This window comes from Plectropomus leopardus, chromosome 5, assembly GCF_008729295.1.
Source record: "Plectropomus leopardus isolate mb chromosome 5, YSFRI_Pleo_2.0, whole genome shotgun sequence".
NCBI lineage: Eukaryota > Metazoa > Chordata > Actinopteri > Perciformes > Serranidae > Plectropomus > Plectropomus leopardus.
The window spans coordinates 36,725,861-36,743,851 of record NC_056467.1 but is presented as its reverse complement, the minus strand read 5'-3'; the positions used below and the strand labels follow the sequence as shown (position 1 = coordinate 36,743,851).

At 39.6% G+C, this 17,991-nt stretch overlaps 1 protein-coding gene across 8 annotated transcripts in view; it reads right to left on the bottom strand.

Annotated features, from left to right (window-relative positions):
- Positions 1 to 1,882: 1,882 nt before the first annotated feature.
- LOC121943100 (actin-binding LIM protein 1-like) overlaps positions 1,883 to 17,991 on the bottom strand; it is a 54,875-nt gene continuing 38,766 nt past the window's right edge. For 4 of the 8 annotated variants that reach the window (XM_042486503.1, XM_042486502.1, XM_042486499.1 and 1 more), the window contains 18 exons: positions 17,880 to 17,944; positions 16,720 to 16,797; positions 16,420 to 16,578; positions 16,160 to 16,204; positions 15,164 to 15,199; positions 14,881 to 15,010; positions 14,203 to 14,322; positions 13,319 to 13,423; positions 12,301 to 12,348; positions 10,282 to 10,422; positions 9,436 to 9,521; positions 8,501 to 8,624; positions 8,237 to 8,298; positions 6,510 to 6,570; positions 6,245 to 6,252; positions 5,644 to 5,718; positions 3,178 to 3,258; positions 1,883 to 2,951 (listed from right to left, as the gene is read on the bottom strand). In XM_042486503.1, the coding sequence (XP_042342437.1) occupies positions 2,838 to 2,951; positions 3,178 to 3,258; positions 5,644 to 5,718; positions 6,245 to 6,252; positions 6,510 to 6,570; positions 8,237 to 8,298; positions 8,501 to 8,624; positions 9,436 to 9,521; positions 10,282 to 10,422; positions 12,301 to 12,348; positions 13,319 to 13,423; positions 14,203 to 14,322; positions 14,881 to 15,010; positions 15,164 to 15,199; positions 16,160 to 16,204; positions 16,420 to 16,578; positions 16,720 to 16,797; positions 17,880 to 17,944 (1,538 nt within the window). In that variant the 3' untranslated portion in view covers positions 1,883 to 2,837. The remainder of the gene's footprint in view (positions 2,952 to 3,177; positions 3,259 to 5,643; positions 5,719 to 6,244; positions 6,253 to 6,509; positions 6,571 to 8,236; positions 8,299 to 8,500; positions 8,625 to 9,435; positions 9,522 to 10,281; positions 10,423 to 12,300; positions 12,349 to 13,318; positions 13,424 to 14,202; positions 14,323 to 14,880; positions 15,011 to 15,163; positions 15,200 to 16,159; positions 16,205 to 16,419; positions 16,579 to 16,719; positions 16,798 to 17,879; positions 17,945 to 17,991) is intronic. The other 4 variants (XM_042486501.1, XM_042486504.1, XM_042486505.1 and 1 more) reach the window with 4 other exon arrangements.

Here is a 17,991-nt window from a genome sequence, read left to right as displayed (position 1 = left end):
AGCAAATCACAGCCTAGTATGCCACTTACGCAAGTATGGTGTGAAAACCTGAAACCTCCAGTGCTTATACAGACTTATCAGTGAAGAGAAAAATCCTGTGTGTACTAGTTTAAAATGAACAATACTTTTATATTTATAGATTATGAATTTTTCGAGTGTCAAGTGAATCCATGCAGTTTTAAGAATTTTAACTGGGTTACAGAACTTTTTTTTGTGAAAAAACCCTTTCAGACACAAAAATAATTATATAATATAATATAATAAAATTCTGATGTTTGTTTTTTTATATATATATTTCTTAAATTCTTTAACTGTGTCTCTCCTGCTATCCATGGAGGCACTGTTGTGTTCATTTCAGTATACATAAAAAATAAAATTGGTAAGATTTTAAACATGCTTGAGGTCAATTATCCATTCAGCTGAAAATTAGTTTCCTCTCTTTTTTGGTCATTACCTTATCATTGTGCAGCAAGGTAGTCAGTATCAGGCATGGTCATGAACAGTCTTCAGGCTAGTATTTAACAGCAATGTTAGTGTGAGAGCCTCTGATATCTGATAATGAAATGTATCTATGCTAATCTGTTAAGATAAAATAAAGTTTTGTTAACTGTGGTGCTTTTGAACAGTATATAAACCTGAATACACTATAACAAAGTATGTCATGGTGGGATTCCATGAATGTACAATTCAACATTTGCATTTAAAGTATTTTCTATAACTTAATTATCACAAAAAGTACATTTAACAATTAAAAAATTCACCTTAAACATCTATAACGGTGAATACACTTTTTTCAACAATTGTAAAATGATGACCTTTTTGGACCATTTTTGTGGAGAGAGTTGATGGAGCTGAACAAGGTAGGCCCCAAAATGGCCTTAAGAAATTCATTTTATAATATAAACCTGGCTACTGGTTTCACTAGGGCCCTGGCTCTTTTTTGACTATTGTTATATAATTGAGGATGTATTGTGTGAGCATAAATGGCAAAAAATATAAGCTAGTATGTAACCTAGAAGCAACGTGGTACCATACAAGCCTGATAAGAGTTAGCTGCTTTGCAACACTGCTTTCATAAATACACAGAGTACCACATTGTTGGAAACACAAACCCAAGGACAAACAATAGGAAAACATGACTATAACAAACAGAACAATATTTATGCATTGAAGAGGTTAATGCAGCTGCCAAGGCTCGGACGTCCTGTCTTACCAACTGCACTTAAATAACCTTTGCTTGCAACTCTATTAACTGCAAACAAAACATCGCTAACAAAATAATATAATATTTAATACACATATTCACAGTGATGCATTCTATTCCTAAAGCAAGATTTTGCAAATTGTTGTTTCCATCATACCAATATAAAATATGAAAACTGATAGCTGCTTGGAATGAGGGAGCTCATTCTTATTTAACCTAAAAAACAGTGGTATGCTTTGGAAAATGTTCTATATGCAGCACATGAAATGATGCAAATGGGTTTTCAAGGCACACTCTGTGATGAAGTTTTGATTTAGGCAATGCTCGAAGAGTAATTCTAGATATTTAGTATGTTGTTGTGTTCACTAGTCTGTGCACTGACATCAGAGGTTTATTTGTCTCCGAACAAAGCTTTAAGATGTAGCTATATACTTTAGATACTCACATCACAGTAAAAGGTTAAGCTAATATAAAAGGATGCTTCCTGACAGGGGCCCCATTTAATCAGAGTTTGTGTCGTAAGTCAATAAACTCTACTATCTGATTGTTCCCATAAAAGTCAACCAGTCCTCAGATCACCTCTCACCCTGTGTAACTTCACAGAACTACTGTATTTATATTGGTGAAATGTGAAGAAGAAAGCAGAGAACAGAAAAGAGGCGGTGGGTACCTTTGGTATAGCTGAGGATCATATGGTTCATGGTGATTTAAAGCTTTATTGGCTTAGATTTCAATACAACAAATGGCAGTGTGGGTTTTTTTCATTTATAAAACAGTACTTTTCAAATACAGTTGTTTCTTACATTAGGTGTTTTTTCTAGTTGTTGGTTACTGTACGTCGGATACGGCACTAAAATATATTAAGATTTGTACTTCCAATACATGTAAAGGGAAAGTGTCTGGCCATGTTTATGAGAGCCTGAGAAGAGAGACATTTTTCTTTTTGTCAGGGGCGGATGAATGTTTGGTGGCGTGTACAGTAGCCGGGGGGGGGGATGACGATGTGTAGGTGCTCGGATGATTCATTATTTTCATGAAGATCCGGTAAAACAGTTGATGGGTCAGCTGACTGCTTTCCCAGTGGCTTTTTAATTTTTTATTTTGTTTTTTAAATCAAAGACTCACTGAGCCGATTCTTGCAAACTTTGGACTAAAACTGTTTCAGCCCAAGCGAAGGAAAGCTGACACATGTTCAAGCTACGAGCATGGACATATCGTAATGGCGCCATGAGGTTCTACTGTACTTACAAAGTTCCACAGGAATCAACAGCAACAAATAGTAGGAAGAAACAAGCAAGAAAGAAAGGAAAGCAGTTCCACTCAAAGCAAAGCAAGAAGTAAAACAAGCGCAGTCAAACCAAATAACATGACCCTATTTATCATTCATTCTTTGTCATTTTTGAACATGGAAGAGATTCCCATTCCTCGTCTCCTGTGCAACTGGACAAATCACTCAGCTCACAGTCTCAGGAAGTGTCAGAGCAAAAAGAGTCCATTTCACGGCTTCCTTGATTATGCCAGGATAAAAACAAAAACCCAGAAGAAAAGGAAATAAACCAAAAACCTACATCTAGATTACAGTTGTCGTGTGCTATCTGAATGAATGTACAGTGTGTGCATGCTGCTCTGAGTGCTAGAAGAGCTTGGCCTTCTTTTTCATGTCGTTGCGTTTCCACAGGGGAAGCCTGTCAAACTCCTGGATCTCCATTCCAAAGATGTCAAAGAACGTTTCGGGTGCTAAGTGGCGCTAGAATTGAGAACAAAGGTGGAGAAAACAAAGGAGGGGAGGGTGGGAGGGGAAGGGGGTGTTTCGTGATTAGCACCAAAAGCCATAAAAAGGGTCACTGCAAAAATGACAAGAAGCAATGGATACTGCACATTCCTTGCTACAGTTGTATTTGTGTAACATGTCATTTACACAAAGTAGAGAAATCCAGTATCAATTTGCGGACAGTCAGGTGGAAATCTGATACCTCCAGTCTGGTTCTGTCCACATCCCTGGGCAGTTTAGCTCTCCCTCTACTGGTTATCATGAGCATTTCATAGGGGTACACCTTCAGAAGGAGACACTTGGTCAGTGAACAGGTCAAATCTACAAGCTGGAAGTTAAGCTTCACACAGTTGCAAACCACCTTTATCAAACAAAACTATCAAATTTGGATATTTTTGTCTGTGACAGAGGGAACACTGGGTGGGAGAACAGGTATGTGACAGGAGGCTGACTGGGAGTGAGAGCTGTCATTTTTTTAGGTTGTTGGGGAAATGCAGGGTGCTATGATGTGCACACTTTTTTTGGGTGTAAAAACGTGCAATTAGGTACGGGCAAAAACATGAAAACATGTTATGTAACGGGCTGTATTTTTAGAGTAATTTAATGCGAACTAAAAAAAGAACTACCACCAGTGATGTAGGCCAAGTAAATCCACATGGGAATGATTGTCCTGGAAATCTGAGGTACTTCTGCGTTTCTAAATACCTAATCCCCCCCCTGCATATAAAGAAACTGGCGAATGAGAGTTGTTAATTTAGCTGAAATGCTCAATAATAAGCAACTAGAAGTTCTTTGAGGCCTCTGGCCAACTCATATCCACACAGTTATGTACAATCTCGTATATACTACGCAGTATATAGTGATATGAGTTGTTTGGATGACAATCTGGGCGTTGGATTCTTCACTGTATGCTGCATACAGTATCCAGCCACTTTAAGTCAAAGCTATGTGCAGATGAGCATGGAGAAGCCAGCATGCTAAGCGCTAGAGTGACTCGGCAGCTCCTGAAGCGGCATGCTAAATCAGGAACCCAGGTAATGTGAGTCTTTCACCTCCAGTTAAAATTCTCTTTTAGTTCCCTATTTCTTCCACCAATGTCCCCACACTACGAGGGCAAATACAACATGCTAAATTCGTCATTTCATCTTCAATCTTTCGTCTGCTCTCCTTTTTTCTTGGTCTAATAGCCGAGGTTAGACTATCTTTAAATTAGCTGCAAAATGTGTCCTCATTTACAGTTAAAATGCACTTAAAGGAACAGTGTGTAAGATCCAGGGGGATTTAGTGGCATCTAGTGATGAGGATTGCAAAGTGCAACTAGCTGAAACTTTTCCAGGTTATAATTCTTACAGTAGTGACTTTTCAGGTTTTTACCTGGAGCCGAATTACGTGCAGAGGTCTCTTCCTCTCCAAAATAAACAGACCAGGTGCTTAAAACCAGTAGAAACACCAAATAAAGCAGTTTCAGGTCACAAATAACTGTTTTTCCAATGCTGTTTGGCACAGGCTGCTAGTCCAGCATGTGCTAATGTGTGCTCTCCTTTTTTCTTTGATAACTTTAGATCGCTTCTGGATGGTTTTTATCACAGCCGAATTGTCCAGAGGTCTGTTCCTTTCCAAAACAAATATACTCCACGATTGTGTCTCTAAAGACACTGAATACAGCACTTTCACATGAGAGAAATCAGTGTTTTTTCAATGCTCTCGTCACGGAGGGGCTACAAACTATAGTGGTCTATGCAGAAAAGCAAAAAAGAAAAAATCTCGAATGACCCTATCTAGAGCCAGTGTTTGGTTTGTCCGTTTTGTAGGCCACTGTTTCTCAAATGGGGGTACGTGGAGGTACTCCAGGGGGTATGTGAGATATTTTAAAGAATAGCAGTAATACATAACCCCTAAAAAAAATTGTTATAAAAAGTTCAGTAAAAATATAAATCTAAGTTCATAAACTGAATTTTATACTCAGTATTCAATTTCAATATCCTTAAAGAAACCCAGACTCTCCCCAAACCAGGATCGTTTGACCCAACCTGTCAAATGTCATCACCTTTCAATCAATCACTTGCCGCTGTTAAGACACAAACAATGGGGTCGTGGTTGAAGTGGAGCAGCAATGCTGCTGAAAACATGGAGAGACAAGTGACAAAGAAGGCGAAACCAGAACCGACGAAATACCGTCAGTATGCAAAAGATTATGTTTTAATGAGATTTACGTCCACAAGTTGCAACCCCCAAATTTGAAAGTGTTTTTCACTTACAATATTGTTTAATAAATCAGATGCTTATGGCATAGCGCTGTGTTGTACCTCTTTTTTTTTTTCCTACCAAAAATGTTTTGCACTGGTCAGGGGGTATTTGGCTGAAAAAATATTTCAAAGGGGGTACATTATAGAAAAAAAGTTTGAGAACCACAGCTGTAGGCTACTGTAGAAACATGTCAGTGCAACATGGCAATCTCCATAGGCGAGGAAAAACTCTTATTTTCAGGTGATTATACAATAAAAAAAGAAATAATTATTATACTATATTCCAATTCTGCCAATATACCCCCCTAAATCCTACACACTGGACCTTTAAATAGGCCTAAGTGAACAATGTAGAAATGTTTTAACATATTTCAGTGTTGATTACAATGTTGTCATCAGTACAAGAAGAAGAAGATACTTGCTTTTGGTTCCAACATATTAGGCATAGATACTCCCCTGTCCATCCTTGCAAGTGCTGCGCGGCCATCCTTAATGTGCTAAAGAATAGAACATACACAAATGTAATATAGTGGAAGGGGACTGCAGGGTTAATGGCATGAATATGTCCACTAATGACAGTGGGCACAGTTTTCACTGGATGGAGCAAGTAGTTTGGGTACTGTTCAGTATCTTCATTAGAATTTGAGATGGGCAGTCGTTTACATGTTGTCTGATGCCTCTGTAGTTTATTTTCTATATGGTGGATTTTAAAATCCGGTATTTAAATGTCACATTTAGCGTGAGTTATAACATTGGTAAACAACACACAAAACAAGACATGAGGCGATGATAGTACATTGCATTAACAGCACACCGGTTCAGCTACTGGGCAGTGCATGTTTGGGTATTTGAAATCGCTGCACTGCATGCCCTGTAGTTGACATTAAATCCAACAGTGATGCAAGCATGTAGCAGTGGGCGGTGTGCATTCAGGGCAAGGTGCCTCTTGCAACCCATGAGCAAGCAAATATATGATGCAAGGTGAGGAAGCATGCCATGTGTAAAAGCAGATGAGAGACATACCTGAAACTCTGCAGGACAACATGGGACAGAAAATGAGACTCACAGTTAATGGTTTTGCTGTCAAATCCCCTGCCAGGCTACTATCTACAACACTGTTGTCCCTGATGACACATTGTGCGAATTATTATGCAAATATCTTTTACAATGCATGTCCATTTATGTACACGTAGCAAGCCATTTCTGAATACTGCTGCTGAATAGCTCTGGTGACTTTGGCAAGAGATTTGCTCGGTGGCCACATTCTGATTCTGGTAACACCTCTCACCTCTGCCTCCTCCACACATGTCACCATAGCTGTTGTACTGGGTGAAGTCTGTTGACTGGGGCTGTGGGAACACAGACAAAAATAAATATTAACACAAACACATTGGTATGTTGCACCCAATAATGTAAATATTTTGCAAAAAATGTAAAAAAAAAAAAAAAAATCTATAAAATTAAATTTCTGCATAGCCTGATGGAAAACATTATAAAACCCAGTAATGCAATAACTTTATCAATGATGTCATAAACTGTCCTGACGGATATTTTAATAACATTTCAATTGAAAATGTAATACCTTATTCAAAAGATCAGGCGAGGCAAAGGAGACACTTCATTCAATAAGAATCACTGTTGACTCAGATGAAAAAGGACATTTTCTGGACATTTAATTGACTCTTTCATCACTCGCTAGTTTAATGTTCTGCATCGTCTGCAGCTTTTGTCATTTTAAGATGGCGTCTAATCAAAGATCCACTCCAATCTAATGGACAATTCTTGCACAACAACCGATTAGCATGGGTATGGGCAGGTTTATGTCCAATTGTTTGGGATTTTAGCCAAATGCATCTTTGCCTGATAACATTTACAAAATCAGATTTAAGATAAATTGATTCACATTTGGCATTTGGGCATTTTTTTGTACTCTGAATGTAAATAAGGGGCCAGGGTGTGTCTTAAAAAGCATTCAAATAGAGCTTATTTATAAGAAAAAAAAAGTGCCAGGGGAGGATCTGTCAGAGGAGGTCCGTGCTAAACCATGAATATTCTTAAATACAAGAAACACTCCTGCATACACCTGACCTGTTCTGGACAGCTAAATCTGGCTGCATAGGGCTGCTACAACTGGATTTGTCTCCTTTATTTGACAAATATTATTACATTTCATTAATTAAGTGGCCTCTGGCCTCCTATCATTTTGTTAAAGTGTCCCCTGGCAAAGCCAGTTGAGTATTCCTGGCCAAAAGTTTACACTTCCAAACATGAAATCAGTGTCAAGTTTTTGGTGTTTTCAGTCAGCTAACATTCCTTTAACAGAATTATACATCTTGTGTACTTGCACACTTAACAGTTCAGATAAAAAAATAAATAAAAAAAAGAGGGAGAGGTTGGACTTTACTTTTGTAAATAAATCAAAACCAAAAACTTCCAAGTCACACTGTTTTGCAAAAGTTAAAAAGCTTTAAATAAATGGGTTTAGTGCCTCCGTGTTTCAACTTAGAGTCTTCATCAGGATATGTTAAAAGCAAGTGGCAGCTCACAGATACACCGAGGCTGATCTCAGGTGTCAGGCAATCAGAGCAGCACTAGATTATTGTCACAGGTGCAATCAGTTAAGTGAGTGTGCACACACCAAGGTCAACCCCAAAAAAGCAGCAGTGTGCTCAAGACCAGCAAATTCATCACAACATATGTTAAGACATTACTGGCCGAGTTATAACATTATTGGCTTTTTATTACATTTTCAATTGTGCAAATTTCATTATGTTATCAGGAACTCGTGCTATTTACATTTTTAGGCAAAAATATTGGGTGCTACAGGGTATTTAGTTGTTGATTTAGAACCAGAATGGGATTGAAATATAATTACTGTGTTAAAAGATGAAAAGAATTAGTGCCTCTGGCACTGGTGACAAGGTATAATGCATTTAACATGCAATTTTTTTTTCTCTTTGTCATCTACTTGCATTTAGCCGTCTTTTTTCAATAGCAATCTTGTTAAGCTCTCACCCGATGCAGCCCATTCCTTCCATAGCCAGGCAGAGAGTTAGTTTTGGTTGGAGAAGTTGGATCTAAAAAACAAATAATGTTTAAATTTATATTTGGATTTAAAAAGATATTGACATAAATTGGCAACATTAACCGAGATTTTTCAAATCACAAACTGAAGCTATTTCATAACCCGTACACGTTACAAGTGTTCTAAATCACAGACCTTGTGTTATAGTACATTGCTGACGACTCAAGAGCATATTAGCTGATGCTGCTCTGTACCTGCGTCACAGTTGGTCTGTTTGGGGTCGTAGCGCTGAGCAGAGAGGCTACGTGCATGGCGCTCTCTGATCTGCTCTTTTTCCATCTCCTCCTTCAGAATGAGCTTCCCCAAACCAGACTGAATCTGCACACATACACACATTCCAATACTTTATAGGATATCCACGGATAGACATTAGTTTATGACACAAACATTAAGGACACGCAGCATGCATATATGCGTATTCACATATTCATATCAGGCACACGTTGATTACAAGAATCCAAAATCAGAAAATTCATGATCAACATTTAATAACAGAATATCAATATCAAAACATCAGCTCTCACTAAACTTCTGCAGTACACTTGAAGTCTCATTTATTTAGTTATATGCTCAGCACTTCCCATAAACATATTTTGTTTGCTAATACTTTCGTATTTAAAGCTAACCTGACAGTGAAACTTATCTATGCTACCTCCAAAGCCGGACTCTATTGACAAAAACAGCGTTTTTACCTCACTGAACACAAGAAATGCTGGTCTACCAATTCCTCAGTCAGTTTGTTTTAGTTACTGTGTGACTTTGGTGAATCTGAATTAACCCTTTAAAACACCAAAGTCACACAGTAAAACAATATACCTAACTAACTAAAACAACAGTAAGCCAGCAGCTCCTGTGTTCAGTGAGGTAAAATTTCGATTTTGTCAATTGAGTCTGGCTGAGTCTTTGATGACGGCATAAATATATTTCAATCTCAGTTCAGTTTTAAATGGAAAGGTTTTTGTGAAAATGCATGTTTGGGAAGTACTGACTGTTATAGTTTGGCTGTTCTTAAACATGGCTCCCCTGACTGACTCATAGGATTCAAGGTAACACAGGGTGAGTAATTGACATATAAATGGTTAATATGGGGGTGAGGTATTCCTTTAAGTTTGAGGGCTAGCTCACTGACCTTGCTGAGATGTTCCTCATGGAGCTGCTTTCTTTTCAAGGCCTCTTCCTCCTCCTCTTCTCTGGATCGTCTCCTCCCTTCTGAACCTACAGGTGCCGTACACCAGCCCAAAAAGTTACAAAAAACACACAAAAGTGCACAGAAAAACACACAAATCTCTCTGGAGGAAACCATGCTTCACATGTACATATGTACAGTACAACCAGATGAAATGCTTCATCCACAGATCAAATTTAGAGAAAGATAGACAGATGTGGCTGCTTCATTTGGCTGCAGAGCAGTGAGGAATACACACACAGTAAATGAGTAAAAGGTGAACGGAAGAACACAAATGTGAGACAGAGTTGACGAGACAGACAAACAGGGGGACTTACTGGAATATTTGGCTACACTGACATGACGGATGTTTACACTTCATCATTCATGTCAAGATTTTACTGGATGTCGAATACACAGAACGGCACAATGTAAGACAGACAGACAAAAGTCAGTTTGAAGTCAGTCTCAGTTATCTCTGTCCAAGTCATTTGTGGCACTATTGTGTATAGCTAGTTCACCCATCATGTGCGGTAAGTGAACGTAAAATGGTGACACTGATGCTACCTCAAGCAGAAAATAATATGGCAGCAACAGAAACCAAACAACGCCTCTGCTTTGCGCAAGCAAAACTTAAAGACAAATACTACAACGCCTGAATAACAGCGTGAGCTCAGGGTGAAGCAGGGATGCAGTTAAGCTTTTGGGGCAGCTGGAGGGGAGAGACAACAAGAGTTAGGTTGTGGTGAGGTGTCTATTGTAACGCTAGACGGTAGCAGTGCAAGCATGCCCATCAGGAGCCTACTGTACCTAATACAACCAGAGAGCAGGGCCAACGGTCGCCCTCGCTCCGTGAGCTGTCATCTGGAGAGGGAGCATGGGCAGCGGGAAAGGTGGCGGATCTGATGATCTCATCAGCAGGCTTGCTTTGGCGTGCTATGGCATCTGTATCTAGGTTGGTAACCATGGGAACTGATCTATCAGTGTCTGGGTCTCAGTCTCAACCAAAGGTAAACATTTTAGCACCATCTGATTGTCAGGCTCATTTAATCCTGGGTCATCCAGGTTTAAACTATATGCTGCTTTCAGTGCAAAAATGTCTTTCCTGACAAGTCACTGAATATTGTATAAAGCTTTAAAGGAATACATCAACCCCAAAAATGATAATTTGTTTATCAATAAGTCACCTTGTCTTTCACTGAATTTGTGAATTAAATTTTAATTTTCTCACGTGCCTCCACGGTGAACAAAGAATCCAAAAACGGAGAAAATTCTTGATGAATTCTAGTAAATGGGGGCCATGTTTAACAAAAGCAAAACTATATCAAAACATTTGTTTACGAAATATGACACAACTTGTATAGTATAATCAAAGTCTCATTTATCTAGTTGTATGCTCGGTACTTCCCAAACACATGGTTTTTAGCTAAAACTTTCCAATTAAAACTGAAATGCTCCCCAGTAACAGTGATGTTACCTTGCTTCTAGAGTACTGCTTCCTTAATCAGTTAGTTTGTTTGTGTTATGTGTTACTTTGGTGCTTTAAAAGGTTAGTTTGGATTCACAAAAGTCACACAGTAACACAAACAAACCAAAGATAGAAGCAGAAGTAGACCAGCAGCTCCCGTGTTCGGTGATGTACAATTACTGTTTTTGTCAATGGAGTCTGGCTTTAAAGAGAGCATAGATAAGTTTAATTTTCTGTTTAGTTCCCCGCGGAAATTGGCTGTCTGTTTATGTACAGCGCAAATGACCGAATAAAGATTTGCTGTTGTTAAACGCGGCTGCCTTTTACTCCAATTTGTCAAGAATTTTCTCAGGATTTTGCATTGACAGTAAGAAAACCTATGTTTTTTTTCACAATTCAACGCAACACAGGGCGAGTATTTAATGTGCAAATGATCATTTTATGGGTAAAGTAGTCCTTTAAATCTAATCCTCTTAAATAAGTGTCGAGGAATTGCCAGTGGATAAGAGTCAGTGTTGTTTTAAGGGTGTTGCAAGGATGATTTGTAGTGACATCTTGCACAAGCAAAATTACACCTGTTCTGCAAATCATCACTTAACTAAAAAAAACTCTCAGAAACCAACTGGCGTACATGAAGTTTGCTCACGCCATTGGCATACTGTTTCAGATCCTTTTTAAAGCGAGACTGTGTAAAAAGTAAATGTGATATTCTTCATCTAACAACTGAAAAGATGAGTTCTTAAACAATAAAAATGCACCCTTGTTCGGATCAATAGGTTGAAGGGTTTTGGTGCTCTTACCTTACTTGGTCTGGTATGACCACTATAGTGCCTATTGTTAGCTAATGTTAACAAACTTCAGTTTGATATTACAGACGATACTAGTCAGTTTGCTGACTTTATCACTCTCCTCTACTCTACTGTTCCATCACACTGTGGCCTGTCACAGATAAAATGTTTTTGGTGTAGTTTGTCTCTCTTTCAGTAAGGTTGCCTTTAACGCAAATGACTCTTTGAAAATGAAGTGTCATTATCCTGCAATTGTCACAAGTCAGCCAGAGTTGCACAGTCTCGCTTTAAGAAAACTACATTATTACTGTGACTTCTCATTATCATAGTCAAAGTGCAGTGTGTAAAACAAGCTACAGGTCAGACAGAGGAGGATTGGAGACAGACTTCAAACAGTGCTCATACACTGACACTGGGGGTGACTACGTGGTTAGATGAATACACAGTTTCAGTTGATTAACAAAAGCATTTTCAAGAAAGAGCTCAGCTCAGTAACATAATAAGAGTATAGCTGACATTTTTTTTACTCCTTTTACTACAATAAAACACTCTTTACTAGAGGAAAAAAGGTACCGTGTTGTTTGTAGATGGGTGGTTTTCTGTAGATGTTGCTCCCCTGATCTGAAAATATTCAAATACAGACAGAAAAGACATTTACGGAGTATACAGTGCCTCGGTGATACAAATTATAACATCTCAACAACACCAAGCAATGACATATAGGGATGACACTGAATTTTGCTGTTTTTTTCCTGCGATACATCTGTATAGTTGTGAAAGAAGAGGGGAAAAAGCAAAAAGCTGATCCCAAATGGAGTAAAATGACAGAGATAGAAAGATAGATAGACTGATAGATAGATAGATAGATAAATAGATTGACTGATTGATAGATAGATAAATAGACTGATTGATTGATAGATAGATAAATAGATAGATAGATAGACAGAGTCAAGTCCAAACCCAAGATATACAAGTCCCGAGTTAGGTCAAGACTGACAGGTACCAAGTCAAGTCCAAAGTCCTAAATTTTGTCACAAGTATCATCACAAGTCCCGAGTTAAGTCCCCAGTCAAGAATTCTGAATTCTGACTTTCAAGTCCTAAACAAGTCATAATGCACTCTTCACCAAATGTAAAGCCATTTGAGATAGAATTAATAAAATATTAAATACCAAAATGATTCATCCTTTTTATTATTTGTACACTTTTGTTAAAACAAGTTTATTATTATTTTCTTTGTCTGTAATTTTCTGTTTGTAATTATTATTGTAATTATGTATTTTCTTGACTACCATGTACTTTCAATATAGGAACAACCTGAGTTGAGTCCAAATCAAGTTGTAAGTCTTTCTTGACCTTTTTCATGTCGAGTCTAAAGTCATCAAATTTGAGTCCACACTAAAAAAAAAGAAAGACAGACAGAAAGACAGAAAGAAAGAAAGAAAGAAAGAAAGAAAAAAAGAAAGAAAGCCAGAAAGAAAGAAAGACAGAAAGACAGAAAGACAGAAAGAAAGAAAGAAAGAAAGAAAGAAAGAAAGAAAGAAAGACAGAAAGTAGGGACGAGCAGTGACAGGGTGCGCTCCAGCTCCTACCTGGGAGGTGGAAATGTTTAGGGGTCTGAGAGAGAGGCGGGGTGACCGGCCGGCTGTCGGGCCTGAGCGGGAGGGGGGAGCTCCGGCCACTTGGCGGGTCAGTGCCTCCAGTGAGAAGAACCAAGAACAGAACGTAAGCAGGGATACTAAAGGGGGAACCACAGTCTGAACGGTGCAACACACAGGGACCAACGGGACCAGCTGAAGTCACTCTGAGCGAATGGGAGACATTCTGGTTGCTTTTGATAAATGCAGTTAATGAAGCTGTGTGCTATGATGAAAGCACAAAAGCGGAGAAAACTGGCAAAGTTTAAAATAGCAAGATTAGGGAAATGAGTCATGAGTCATGAACTATAATGTCTGTTAGTCTGTTGTATAATATGAATTCACGGTTTAATAAGAGTGCACACAGTTAAGAAGTTAATAACTCCCAGCATGCAACAGCAAACTTATATTACAAAACCGTTCTTTTTATCTCAGCCTTACAGTTTACAGGAGTCTAGAGACTCATTCTGACAAGGCAAAAAAAGGCATTCATCATCCAACATGTGGGGAAGTGTCAGTTTGGGTACTGGATTTGGATTACCACTGTAGTATCTCTAAAGTGCATGCAAAGCTGCAAAAACACAAAAAGCCCATCAGCTAGTTTGGCAGAGGCTGTGTTAGTTGAAGGTGAGGAAGTGCATGCTGGTTAGTGAAGAATCGGTGCCTTGGCTGCGTGGGTTTGACCAAGACATGACCACTCAGGATGGCAGATATAGTCAAATGAGAAATGAATCCAGAATGACAGATGGGGGCGCTGATGGGAGGTTTCATCCCAGGTGATGGAGATGACGTATTGCCTTTGGGGAGGGCAGCGGAGAGGAGTGGAGTGGGGCCCTTACCTTGGCTATGGGGGAGGAAGTGGTGTCTGAAAGGGGAGGTGGGGCGGGAGTCACTATTTCTGGAGCCCACACTGTTACTGCACAGGGAGGAGCAGAGCTTCTGCATGCCTGTCAGAGCCTCTGCAGGGAGGGAGGGTGTGGGACAGGGGACAAAACCCCCAGGACCAGGCAGCAGAGGTGGACGGTGTAGGGAGGAGATAGGAGGTGAGAAGGTGAGGGACAAAAGAAAAAAAGGAAGAAATACAGGAATCAAAGTCGAAAAAAAGGGGAAATAAAAGACACCCAAAGTGAGAGGTAAGGAGTATTCAAGATGACAGTAAGAAACAAGGAAGAGTATTTTACTTTAAAATCAAACTTGTAATGGAAATAATAGCAAACTCAGGACAAAAAGTGTTTTTAAAGGCGCAAAATTGACTTAAAGGTTGTTATTCTGTTAAGGCAAAAACTAATAACATAACAACCTAAAGTCAATTTTGGTGAAGTTCCACTTTAAAGTGGTAAATAGATCAGAAGGAGGGAAGTGAAAACGTTCAGGTGGAGGGTCAGTGAACGCATCCACAGTGTTTTAACAACTGTTATTGACCACTAACGATCTCATCCACCCACCTAAAATCCTGAAAGCTGTAATTTTATCAAAATGATATAACAACATGCGCCCACACACTCGCATATACTCACCTGGCCTGTGGAAATGCTGCGGTGACCGTGACAAGGTGGGGGTGTAACCATGACGATTATAAACTGGTGATCCTATGGACCCCTGACTGGTGGACCTTTGGAGGATGCGTTCCCTCCTGTCATAAGAGCCCTGTCACACACACACACACACACACACACACACACACACACACACACACACACAGATTGTTACACAAACTACTTGGATTAAAGAAAATACATCAAATGCTGTGTTTACATCCCATACAAGGGAGAAGTAAATTTGACAAAATGATATGCTCACCTCACCAGGTGGTGTTGGCGACATGTTTCTTGAGGACTGGAAAGAATCAAACAAATCTGGATTATAACTTTATTTTTAAGACCTATTCTGAAAACATGATAGTTCATCTAATATCAGTCTGCTCCATATGGGCAAAGGAGCTCAAACAGACAGACATAAATATCAGCAGTGGTGCCCCCAGAAAGTTTTCGTGGGGTGGCCAGATAGGACCACTGAAAATCTTGGGGTGCCACATTGAAACCAAAAACCATAACTGAATTTTCAGGAGTTTGATTATGCTTTTGAAGTATATAGGCTAGCTGGAAACCATGTCAATATGGAGCATTAAGGAATCACATGAGAGTATACTTTGGCTTCTTATTTTACAGTTAACATTACTAAGGAGCATAGATTAGAGTTGCAGTTACATATTTTGAGGTTTACCGTAGTATGAAAAGTAATGGTTATCATAACATGCACATTTGCTTATCTGTAGTACTGAAATTCACAACAATCCTGTTTTAATGTGTAATGTATCTATACATGTTAGGTGAAGGAGTGCATTGATTGTAAGAAACAAATCGTTTATCGGGAAGGTTAGGGGAGACTCATGGGCAACCATAAAACCCATTTTCATTGAGCTGAGAGTTCAAGGAAGCCCTTTGAGGATAACCAGATGTACCCTCCCAAAAAATTTGTCTAAATTCAGAGTTGTATTTAGCCTCACTCCTGACAAGCCATGCCGACATGGTTGGTACCAATCGATACTTTGACATATAACTTAAAAAATGAGCACGCCACAGCCTCTTTAAGACAATGATGTCAACCTGCGATTATTTAACAGGCTTTAAATATCACCACTCTATCAGGACTAAGAATCTGCTGCTCTTTCACATCTTTGCAAGCCGTGTCTCTACAATGTGCATGGTCTCCTTCTATATATGACGTACACATCTGTTCTTTCCCATTTTCATTTAGGATCATTTATCATCATCAGCACATGGTGACGTATCTTACCTTGTCATCAGGCAAGGGGGAACGCTCCCTCCTGGCAGTGTGGAGCTGTGAGGGACACAGAGTCTCAGTACTGTGTAAAAGCTTTTATCACAGCGTGAAAAACAGACTTAATTGTGTGTTTTTATTCTTGAGGAAAGTCTTACTAGAGGGAAAACAAAACAGAGGATCATTTGAGGAATATTTCTCTTGATGCACAGTTACTGTTTGTGCATAAAGATTGCATGCATTCAGGAAATGATGCATGCGGTCTGTGTGTTTACCTCTCCCACACTCTCTCGTCTCTCCTCTCTCTCATCCAGGGAGGTGGTGTACAAAGGTTCATAGGTAATAAGATCGGGGCGCTCAATGTCATAAATGGCTTTGACTTTTGGAATGGCAGCTAGGTCTCGGTAATCAAGGATCTCATTGTCTACTTTTGCCTAGGGAGACAAATAAAGACACACATGCAAACACACACACAAGGGTAACGGGAGATTACTACTGAAGAAAAGTCTATTACTGAACAAGATATAACTGTCAAAAGAGGCTGTTATTAAGAGAAAAGGATAAACATGTCGTACATAGATCGTGTGACCCGGTGAGCCAGGTATGCTTGAACCAGGTCTGGAACAAATACTCTCGGATGACGACCTCGTAGGCTGTGAGAAGAAAACACACAAGTGGCAGTTAGTCACACAAACATCTGTCAGCCAGTCAGTCAGTCAGTCTCCCATGATCCACAGCCCCCTGCCATCTGCACATCACCGTGATTAGCACCCCAAACACTTCAACATTTGGGCTTTTTACTGTATGAGCGATGAGAGGGAATTGCAAACCCTGTATTTACGTTTTATTAATAACACGAGGTACTTTGAAACATGTCATTTCATGATTGGGTCATTCATTTGCAAATTTGCAAAGTGAATGAGTGCTTTAGCGCTGTGATCTTATGATCTTAAGGACCTCATGCCTGTTCATGGGAAATGAAGAGTTTGGATGGCAGCAGCAGGTCTGAGTGGAGCGTAATTAAATGAGCTTTTGGGTAAATTAATGGGGATTTGTAAAAAGACGAATTAGTCATCTGTTATATTGTCTGCTCCTCCAAATGTGTGCATTTTTGTCTCATGCACCTTTTATATGAGTCGAAGGTGTTAAAAGACAAGACTGAATGGCTCCATGTGACACACAGAGAGGGCACTGCAGGCTGTCTCCAGCAGATGGCAGCATACAGTGCATCGTGTCCTATGTACATGGTGGAACACAGGATGATGCCATCTCATAGCCAATAGCGAATACAGTACCTGCCTTTCTGTTTTTTTGGAGGAATAAGAGGGACGGAGGCAATAGCTGTGGAGGAAGGGAGAGGGGGGTTCACAGGACATCACACAGGGGTTGTGCCTCTCCAGCCCGACTCACAGTTCACACACACACATCAACGCGAACATGTTGACATGTTAATATGCACAAGTATTTATACACGCATGCAGAGGCGCACATACACACACACACACACACACACACAGACACAAACACACACACACATAACACCGCCTCAAATTATGCAGACCACAGTAGGTTAAGGTTCATCAAGTGAACGGGAGCAGCCCGTGCAGAATCCCTCATCACATATTCCGAATGTCTAACTTCTCCAGGAAAACATCGTAATGAGACGTGAACAGAAAGGTGCTTTCAGTCAAGACAGAGTCATGGACAATGGAATCGGTGACGTCCAAATTCCTACCCGCTCCCTGTGTCTCTCCTCTGTTCTGGTGGTGTTCTTGCAGCCGGGATGCCACACTGTTGATCCTGAGGAGGAAGACAGAGATGAAATACATTTAGCCACATATGGAAAT